At 39.4% G+C, this 11,016-nt stretch overlaps 1 protein-coding gene across 1 annotated transcript; it reads right to left on the bottom strand.

Moving 5' to 3' along the window:
• Window positions 1-3,511: 3,511 nt before the first annotated feature.
• Window positions 3,512-9,718, bottom strand: LOC105056514 (uncharacterized). Its single transcript, XM_010938728.3, has 6 exons — window positions 9,446-9,718; window positions 8,840-8,972; window positions 8,516-8,619; window positions 5,079-5,250; window positions 4,847-4,987; window positions 3,512-4,767 (listed from the first exon to the last, which is right to left on the bottom strand). The coding sequence occupies exons 1-6, from the start codon at window positions 9,493-9,495 to the stop codon at window positions 3,718-3,720; spliced, it is 1,650 nt and encodes a 549-aa protein (XP_010937030.1). The 5' UTR covers window positions 9,496-9,718; the 3' UTR covers window positions 3,512-3,717.
• Window positions 9,719-11,016: the final 1,298 nt, after the last annotated feature.

Here is an 11,016-nt window from a genome sequence, read left to right as displayed (position 1 = left end):
TTAAACCTTGATTAGAAAGGGATTAGGACTCCTTAACAAAGCCAAGAAACCCTCCTGACCGTCGGATCAAGACCGGGAATCACCTGAGCCCTCCGATCGCGCTCCGGTCCACGAAATAGGGCCGTGGACCGCGAGAAACGCGTGGGAAACGCCCACGAGGTCCACAGACCGCTCCGTGGACCACCCGGTCCACGGTGGACCGGGGATGGGCCAGCAGGCCGCTGGGTCGCGCGTCCCGCGCGGGCCTGGGCCTGGGTCGCGCGTCCCGCGCGGGCCTGGGCCTGGGACGCGCGTCCCGCGCAGGCCTGGGTCGCGCGTCCCACGCGGGCCTGGGTCCCGCGTCCCACGCGGGCCTGGGACGCGCGTCCCGCGCGCCGCCGCCTGCGGCCGCGCTGCTGCCGTCCGCCGCCGGTCGCCGGCGGTCCTCCGCCGCCTCGATTTTCGTGCCATCTTCGAAAGCTCGTATCTTCTTCATCCGAGCTCCGATTCAGGTGATCTTGGTCTCGTTGGACTCCATTTTTCGCCGCGAACCTCTCTGTGGGCTCAATGTGGGCTGAATCTCGAGGCGTCAAATCCTAACAATATTATAAAAAAATATTGAAATATTGCCAATTCAGTATCTCAAATAAATTTTATTGTGCCATCTGAAAAGAACATCTCTTCATATTAAATTATATTATTAATGTATGATATTATTATATTTTTACAATTAAAGCTTAATGCATCTTCACATCAAATTATGTTATTAATGTATGGTATGATTATATTCTTACAATTAAAACCTATTTATATAGGTAGTTAAGAATATGTAGTGATTCTAAAAGTTTGAATAAATATTATTTTATTATTTATATGTAATTTTTTTTTAATCTGATCAGATCTAGAAGAAAAATTATTTTCGTGCATCTAGTCCCGTGTAACACGCGGGTCTTCGACTAGTTTGTATATAAATAGAGAGAGAGAAAGAACATACACATCGCGCGCACGCACGTGAGAGAGAGAGCACATGCATGTGTCTATATATAGAGAGAGAGAGAGCACACATATGTGTGCGCCTATATAGAGAGAGAGAAAGAGAGAGAGAGAGAAAGAGAGAGAGAAGATGTAGCGAGAGCGAGGACACAAACATATGTGTATGGGTAGGGAGACACAGATCACATATGTAGGTGGACAGAACTAGAACAATCCAGTAACACACGCATGTATAACAATTATAACAATAGTTTTTATATACAAGAAGAAAAATGATAGTCACTGTTGTGGGTCATCACTTTGGCTTTGGCCGACTATATGATCGAGATAAGCAAGAGTCAACCATAATCACTTTTAAGACTCGGCTCGAACCTCAGCCAGAACTATGGTACTCTCAAGTCGGCATGAGCCTACCTCCGACTATGATGCACAATAGTATCCGTTGACTGATCTCGCATCTCCTTCAATTCAGGAAAGTTCAGATAAGGAAGAATATCTTCGTGATCGGATCATATCCCGAATGAAAATAACTCTCCGTCAATCTAATCTATGCGCAATAATCGAAAACTAGTCAAACTCCATGACGTGTACGACTCTTAACTCCTCTATAAATAGAGGGGCATCAGGACTTCCAAGGTAAGCTCTCGAAAGGCCTCGAAATGCTCCCTCTTACTGTTCTTTAATTTCAAACTAACTTAAGCATCAGAGGGTCCCCACCAAAAAATCTTTCGATCAAGGACTTGTTTTGCTGGTCCAGTCTGGCACCTAGAAGGGCTCTACTTCATCTCCAGATGAGGACATTTCCACCTTATCCTCAGATGAGGAAACTTCTACCTCATCCTCAGATGAGGACAGTTTCACCTCATCTCTAGATGAGGATACTTCTACCTCATCCCCAGATCAAGACATTTTCATCTCATCCTCAGTTGAGGATACTTCCACCTCATTCTCAGATGAGGACATTTCCACCTCATCTCCAATTGAGGATACTTCCACCTCATCTCGAGCTGAAGACACTTTCATTGAGGATACTTCCACCTCATCTCGAGCTGAAGATACTTTCACCTCATCTCCAACCGAGGATACTTCCATCTCATCTCCAACCAAGAATCATTTCATCTCATTTCCATCCGAGAACACTTCCATCTCATCCCTAGCCGAGAACTCCACCTCATCTTCGGACAAAGATCCCTTCGCCACATCTTCTTCTGAGGAGATAAAGTCCGACCTCATCGGCTTAAGTTTTGGCCACAATAGATTAGCGCTAGAGGAAAGAGCCCCTAATCCTTACTTGGGGCTTATTTCAAGAGAGTGTTTCATCATGATGCCATGAAGAGGAGCATCACATGTGTCTCACCACTCAAATGGTGCACAACCTAATAATGTTCAGCAGGAAGCTGTGGTATCTAAATCAATTCAGGCACCGCCACCACCTCCTCAGTCTACACTAGCGGTCGTAAACGACCAATTATTCAGCAGATGTAGATCTGGACCGCTGCGATATAATGTATGCAGCAGACCATTATAGCTCAACCAACAATGAATCCTCCTCCTCCTACCGAGATCAAGTTAGACCGGCAATCCAACGATCATCTCCTCATACTCCAAGGTAGAGGCACAATCGACATAACTGACTTGAGGGCCCCGACCAAAGACAGCATACGTGCTCACCGACTCTGCAATTAGAAAGAGACTCCCACAACTCAAAAACTAGCATGATAAGAGCTTTTAAGTCCTCATTTATTATTCTAGTTTCTTCTCCTTACATATCGACAGACCCATAAGCACCTCAGACTGAGGCCGAGCTACTAAGCCAAAGGTCGAGGTGAAAATCAAGACTGATCTGAGGTAAAGAAAGAGACTGAGTTATCAAGCCCAACGCATTTCATCAAGCCGAGGTGAAGATCAAGACCAAACCCGAGCTCCCAAAGACTGAGCTTTCAAAAATTCGAGCTCCTAAATCAATACGGTATTACTTTATAATAGTACAATATAATTTTATAATAATATAATATTATTTTATAATAATATAATATTACTTTACAACTGCAAGAATAATTGGATCATTTCATCTTCATTTAAATAGTTGCTTCTAAATTATATTTTAAATAGATAGCTACTTTTATTTGAAACTCAAGTGGATAACTATTTTTATCTGAAACTCAAGTGAATAATTTTTTTAATTTATCCGATACAATATACTTCTTTTCAGAATCCAAATTTTTGTACACTCCAAAAATTAATAAGTTTATTAAATAAAAACAATTTAAATATAATATCATTCTTTTTCATTATTTTCTGTTATAATGCCATTATAGCTATCATAACGGTTATTATTTTAGTACTAAAATTTAGGAATCACCCATTGTAGCGCAAGTAATAGCAGTTTTAACCACCTCGACCGATAGTGGTTTTTGTGGGGTCCCTGAAATAAGAAAAAGCGCCTGCCTCCAGCAGCGTGAGGGAATACAAGAAAAAGCAAAGCATTTAAAATACAACAGTCGGAAGCCACTCAAAGAATATACATCAAACGCACCAGTTCTTAAAACAAACAACTTTTATTCACTATACATAAAAGTTACCTGCAAATCCTAAAATTGAAATCAATTTGAAGAACCAATAAGCCTTAAAACATGGGGGACAAAGAGGCAGTCTCTAGAAACAACACTTTAGTTGCTTTAGTGTAGAGCATAAGCAAAACTAGCTATACTTCTGATATCACACTCAAAACCCATGAGCAGATCTCTAATTATCTACCGAAGTATGAATACTCAATTTTTGATTTGAGTCCTGTGAGGTGAACAAATTGGGGTATGAAAAATATGGATCGTCCTCCAAAGAGGTCAATCGCTGAGGCGCATGAGCAGGTTGATGCTCGGGCATTTGTTCCTTTGAAACAGGTGACCCATCTTCCATTCTGGGCACTTCATTAGAAGAAAGAGACGGTGCATCAAATCCCCATTTTGACTCATGAATGTTGTTCATATGATCAAATGAATCTTGATGATCAAATATTGGGTTTTCCATCACATCCTGTTGACCAGAACCCTCCCCCTCGAATTCATTTTCATCACTCTCAGAGGCCATGCTGTTCCTTTTCGTTACACGATCTGTGATTCTAACCTGTGCAAGGTTCGCAGCAGCACGTGCAGCCGCTGCAGCCAGTTCAGCAGTTTCGGCAGCAGACTGAGCAGCTGCCAGTACATCCTGCAAGTCTACATTGCCCTCATTGTTGCCCTTGGAAAAGGAGGAAGCTGACTCACTTTTCTTTGCAGATAATGAGGATGAAGGAGCTCTCTCACTTTGCCCCGCTGATACTGGAACAGATGAAAATAATGGGGGAGAGGGTGCCAACTCAGTTTGCTTGGCAGACACTTGATCAGAAGGCAATGGAGAAGAAACAAATGAGATGAACTGTTCGTCTTCCCCCAATGCAACTGAAACATCGGACTGGGCGTAGGGGGGAGCAATTGATGGCTCTGGGTTATTTACCCCAGGCTCCACATGAGGAAAGTGGGACATCTCACTTGAAGCAGATTTGTTGACCTTCTGATCAACTTCGTAGTCATGCGGCGGAGAGGATGGTACATTTGGAACAATTCCTGGAGCTGAAGGGATATTGGATGTTGAATGGACAGAAATTTTTGGAACTTCAGGAAGATCTAAGGAAGCAAAGCCCGCATCTGAATCCAACTCTTCATGAGACTCTTCTACAAGGTTGGAAGATAGTGCTTCATTGTGTTTCTCTTTGGGAAGAGGCAACGCAGACCCATTGGTGAAGTGGTTTGGTCCATTCTAAAGAAAAGATTGTGACATTTATATTAGTCAGTGCAGAAATATTAAGTAACAACAGAATATAATCGCTCCAACCCACCAACAAATCATCGTGTGGTTTTAGAAACTCGGTTTCAGAGGCAGATGGATCCCAATCTAACTCATGCTCTTCAGCAATTTCCTTCAGCAACTTCAGTTTTGCTTCCACTGAAGGAGCCCGAACTGACAATAGTTCAATTATCTATAAAAGTAACTTGTTAGGGAAAAGACTAACACCAAATAAAAAAGGAAGAATCAAAATTCATTTACTGCCACTCAAAAGTTCATATAACCTGGCGGTTGACTCCACAATCTGGCATGAGCTCCGTGGCAGCTGCAACAAATTCCTTTCCATATTTGGCTGCAAACAACATCTGAACTTGCTGCAATTCAGGTAAATCTGCACATCTTGGTGCAGCGAAACAAATGCTGGAAATTGCTTCTTTAAGGTCAAGAGGACATTCCCTGAACAATTTTATGGCAGGTTAGACCAGGAGCTCTATACAGAACAGGCAATATAAAACATAAAAATAAACCAAACTATATAAATAATTGAAGGAAATATTTACCGGATATACAGATGGTACATTTGTATTAACTCAATGAAATCAACCAGAAAAGAATTTTGTCTCTCAACGAATGGAATTAAGAGTTTTAAATAGAAGCAACTTCGTATTTGTACAGCAGATTAGTTTGACTCCTATATCACATACAACATACAACTACAACCTCTAACTCTGGGTAACTAGGGAAAATGAAGTATCGCATGTTACCTTTTTCTCTCTCTTTTTTTTTTTTTTTGGCATGGTGGGTTTTTTTTTTTTTTTTTTCGCATGGGGGGAGTGGGATGCAAAGTGAAAGCAAGACCTATGACTGTGTTTAAACAATGGTTTCAAGTGGTGGCAGAGCAATGATGGCAGAGCACCAGCTGCTGGCATAGATGACTCTATTTTTAATTAAAAAAATTAATCCTTCTATTTTCATTTTGCATGGCACAGCATGTATTATGCCAGTGGATCACTCGCATGCCTACCGGGACATCAATGCTTAAAACCTTGGTTTAAACATGTGATGGTTCCCATGAAGATCCACCAACCATGTATTGGAACAAGCAAGATTTGATCCTTTAACACTAAAGGAAACAATCCTTGTAAGTGGGCATTACTATCAATCAAAATTTGCAATTTTTAAAGTGAATATGATAATATGATGTCGAATATGCAAAACTTTTGTCATCAGAATATAGCAAATAATATAGAAATGCAAAAGATGCCAAATTGAACCATTTTAAAAGTTCCAAGGAACCTTATTTGTTGGTCGCTCGACCAAAACAACTAAAGTAACTTTGCTTCAGGTTCTATTATATTTCATACTTCTTATATTTCACAATATGATCATTTTGATATGAATGTCAGTTATATCACATGTACCATGGCAATGTTCCATGTGCTGAAGTTGAGAGAACTTGTTACAGGTTGGCAACATCAGCATATATCTTGGAACTATATTTGTTAGTTACTAAAGCAAAAGGTTTATATATTTCATATTTCTTCAATTTCACAATATCTGCATTTTGATATGAACGTCAGTTATATCACACATAGTATGTCAACATTCCATGTGTTAAAGTTGAGAAAACCTGTATGGATACATATAGCAATTACTGCCAGCTTTCTACCTTGTTATAGGTAGTCAACATCAGCAGGTCTCAATTTTCATCAAAAAGGTTCTAATAATACTTAAAAAGCCATCAATTTCTATTATTTAATAGTGATAAAATATTTTACCAGAGTTAAAAAAGCAACAACAAGTTGTTATTAATATCATACATAGCACAGTGTCATGCAAAATAAACACTTGAAACTACTAATGTCAGAACAAGTTCTGCAAGATATTTAGGAACTCAGCATACACTGATGAATAGCTCAATCTAGAGTTCTAACAGTTCCATAAATATATCTCCAATATAACATACAGTCGTTGAGTTTATAGCCAGTTTATCATATGTTCTAACTCCAACAAATAATATCCCAAATAATAGCAACCAAAAATAAATATCTAATTTGTACGGTCTGATCTGCTTCATTATTCAATACCATCAAAACTTACGATCTTGAGCTTCTTCACCTCCCATATTTCTTCCTTTTCCTAGGGCCATCTTATCTTTTTTGGCCATCTTATCTGTCTTGTACATGAATATACCATCATCATCTTCCTAAGTCACTTCTGTAGTACTGAAGCTAATGTATTTTCTTTAATTAAAAAAGGGCACCACATTATACTAGGCTCCCACCAGTACAAGGTCTGAGGAGGATCAGATGTATGCAGCCATAACCTTGCATGTGGAGAGGCTGTTTCCATGGTTTGAACCCATGATCTTAAGGTCACAGTGGACCAATGTTAAGAACTTTTGTTAATTGTACTCCATTTATTTATTTATTTATTTACTGGAGAACTAGGACAGGAGAAATCCTAGATGAAACTGTGGTGAGGATAGGACTCGAACCTAGATCCTTGCTAACAATCCCCAAAGATTTTACCAACAGCACTAGTTAGGACTCTCAACTACATGCCATTTTAACCATGCAGATCCAACAAATTATCAGCTTAAACATCCTCAACTGCTGACACATGTTTATTCTTACATGATCGCATGTATCCTCCTATGGGCCAACATCTTTGTCTAAAACACTGTTGACCACATTAATGGACGTCAATAGGAGCATTAGTCCTCATCAATTTGGGGGATTCTACTCTGCTAGTTATGATCCAAGTCTGATTCCCCCAGAATTGGGGTGATGTCATGCTAATCTTCCTGCAGTCTGTTAATAAAAAATAATAAAAGACATACTAGATATACAACTTTGGTTCATCTACCTTGACATTCCTACAGAAATTCAATTTGTTTATCCATATCAGAAACAAGAAAATAATACATTCACATTAAAATATATCATACAATTGATTCTGATGGAAGCCCCCTTGTCAAAACAACTCCCACTACAATTGCATATTCAAAAACAAGTATCACATTGAACCTACCTTTTCAGTAACTCATACACTGAATTCCACAAACATAAGCAATGAGCACCAATTATAATTAATCAGATAACAAGACTACATAGAAAGTTCCTGGTGGTATATATATTCAACTATAGGTACAGTATTGTCTTCTAATAAGCAAAATATAGATCATGATATGCAAGATGCAAATCGAAACCTCCCAGCTGAGCAACCTGGAAACATAAATGAAGCCCTTTGTGATAAATCCATGATGACAAAATTGCTTGGTGTGTATCAAAGTTTTATCATTACTAGAAAAATAATGCTTCTTTTAAGGTGTGGCATAACAGTGCATGATACCAGAATCCTACTCATTGTTATTCACAAAAGACTGAGCTGAGAAAAATATTCTTTCAATTTTATATTATTTTAATCAAAGTCATACACTCAGACTTCATGAATACCAAATGCAACTCTTCAAGAAAAGAAACTGCCAAAAAATCAACAGAATTTACTATCAGTTACATGACCTAGGATTGTAAATTGCAAATCCCAAAGAATGAAACTTGTTCAGAAATTTAGTAAGTTTTCATTAAGTTAAAAGAGATGTCAACTAGAGAATATCAAAACCAATATAATTCCTAGCAATATGACATGGAAGCATAAGTAGAAGAAATACATGCATAACTATGAGGGATAAAAAGAAATCAGGAATCAAATAGCCAACCTCTGGGTCTCAATTATGGGAAGACGGACAGCAATTAGCTCACAGAATAACTCAATAATCTCCTGTGCTGCCATCATGTTTTCCTCCCGAATAATATGCTCCACCTGTAAACAACACCAACTAATCGTTCATCAAAAATGCTACTGACAACTCCTCTCGAACAAGGAAAAAGAATAGTCCCGACAGCAAAAAACTATTTCTCATTTGTTCTGTTTTTTGGGTTTATCCCTGTCGCTTAGTGAACGACACCCCGACCATCAAAAGAGTAAAGATTAGTTTGTTTTTCATTAGTAAACCAAAAAAAAAAAAAAAAATCAAATATACCCGGATCCGGGCAGTGGCCTCCTGTCCATTCTCAAGAAGCTTTGCAATGTCTCTTCGCATCTGCTTCAGTTGAATCTCCCTCCGATTCCGCAGTAACTTTATTCTTGGAATCGTTAGCTTCAGCAGTGTTTTGCTGATCACCCCAACAAAATTAACATAAAAATAAACGATCAAACCCCGCATCACAAGGGGGGACATAACTTCATCAAAATCAAGCTTTTCATGAAACTATCTAAATACTAACCAATCAAAAAAACAATGAGATCAAAAGCACAGCATAAGTCCCTAAAATTTTAATCTTTATATCAAAAAACACAATTTCATCAAATTACGAATTTGATGCCCTAATCTGAAAAACCCTTCAATCAAAAGCACCAGAAACGGCAAACCCTCCCACCCCCCCTTAAAAAAAAAAACTTCGGCATCTAAAAAGACGATTTCTCCAGAAACTATGAAAACCCCATAAAACCAGAAAATCGAAAACGTGCAAAACAACCCCAAGAATCCCAAGTTCCCATCAACAACCAAAGAAGGGGATAAATCCGATCCAAACAACAAGACAATTATATACGATTGAAATAAAGAAAGTAAATACTTTTAGCATACCATTTGGTTCCTTGGAATCCCTTATTGAAGAAGGCATCAAACATCGACATCGCTCGTCCGTTTTCTATGGATCAAACCTCCCAAACTTCTTCCAGAACCGAGCTTATCGACGCGAAATCGATTTTACACTTCTTCCAAGACCTAAACAAATCTATATATATACGTGAGAGAGAGTGAGAGAGAGAGCGCGCGCCCTTTCCTTCGTCGTGGTACCTTAGTTTTCTCTTATCGAGGAAGGCTATTGAGGAAGGAGGGAGGAAGCAGGCGATGGCTTGTCGCATAGAGGTGTTGATAAGGACTTATTTATCCGCCGTTCGTATTGTTACTCGAGGCGATCCCGTTTACGGCGCCACGATGCCGGGCAATAATTTACGTGAACCGCGACGGAGGGGTGGGATGGAGATGTGGACGGCGGATGATGCATCAGCACGGGACTTTTAACAAGGTATACACGAACACACGATTTTTTTCCTCCGACGGACGCGTTCCTTGGGATCGAAGGTTCGCATCCTTTTCGTTTCCCCGAGGAACGATTCGCGAACCACGTCCTTGTGCCCACAAACCGTACATAAGATGACGTAATTCTCTGAGCCGTCTATTCTAATTAATTTACTTATACGTATGTACGTACGTATGCATGTATACTATTAAATAGTATATGTGTACGTATATACTTAATTTACTTATACATACGTACGTACGTATGTATATATTATTAGCATACAGCTGCGTATCGTGGCGGATTGAAAAATCTAACTAGAATGGATTGGATAGGGTAGGGGGATGTTGAGGTCCAGTTTGATTAGGCTTAAACCTTAAACCTCGTATGCTCGGGCTGTAGCTTTTGCATTTGATATTTTAACGTTGGTTTGGTTGCTCATAACTGGGCATCTGAACATGGTTTTTAGCTTCCAGGGGGGCTCCCTCTTAGCTTTTAGTTGGCCCAATTTGAGGCGAAATTACCTGAAGTGGCTTCGACCCAAAGAAATTGGAGCATACAAGCTTAATGGGTTTTTAATAAAAAATAAAATGAGGATGGTAGGTGTTGTGGTTCTAATAATATGGAGAACATCGTTCTACATCGATTGTGAGTCAATGGAGACTCGTATTTATAAGAAGGGGATCATCCTTCCCACGCAAAATATTGCCGAGAGATAGCAGCCCAAAAGAGGGAGAGAGAGGGCGGTGAATTCGGTTTTCTTAAAAAAAATTAAGCCAAATTAAACACTAAGCGAATATATACTTCAAATTAACTTAACTTAGTGATTATGAGGTATATGCAATAATGTTGACAAAAACAAAGTATAAATATAAAGCAAGGATTTAAAGCAATAAGTAAAGCAAGAATGCAAGCAAGGCAATCGCACCACAAACACATAAAATTTTGAAGTGGTTTGGAGCAACCCGCTCTTATGTCCACTTTCCAAGCTTTCTTTGAGAATTCTACTATAATTCTCTCTTGATTATAGTGTATTTATTTTTCTGGGCTCACAAACAAAACTCAATTAATTTTTTGGGATCACCAACTAAAATCTTATACTGTTAGTTTTTCGCACTCACTAACCAACCAA

Source organism: Elaeis guineensis, chromosome 13, assembly GCF_000442705.2.
Source record: "Elaeis guineensis isolate ETL-2024a chromosome 13, EG11, whole genome shotgun sequence".
NCBI lineage: Eukaryota > Viridiplantae > Streptophyta > Magnoliopsida > Arecales > Arecaceae > Elaeis > Elaeis guineensis.
This window is presented reverse-complemented; position numbering and strand designations above follow the sequence as displayed.

Bases quoted from the DNA above. Each gene is read 5' to 3' on its own strand.
- LOC105056514 (XM_010938728.3), bottom strand. From the start codon at position 9,495: ATGTCGATGTTTGATGCCTTCTTCAATAAGGGATTCCAAGGAACCAAA. The intron at 8,973-9,445 runs GTATGCTAAAAG...TGGGGTGATCAG, and splicing joins GGATTCCAAGGAACCAAATG to CAAAACACTGCTGAAGCTAA. The intron at 5,251-8,515 runs GTTGGCTATTTG...AAAATTGTTCAG, and splicing joins CCCATAATTGAGACCCAGAG to GGAATGTCCTCTTGACCTTA.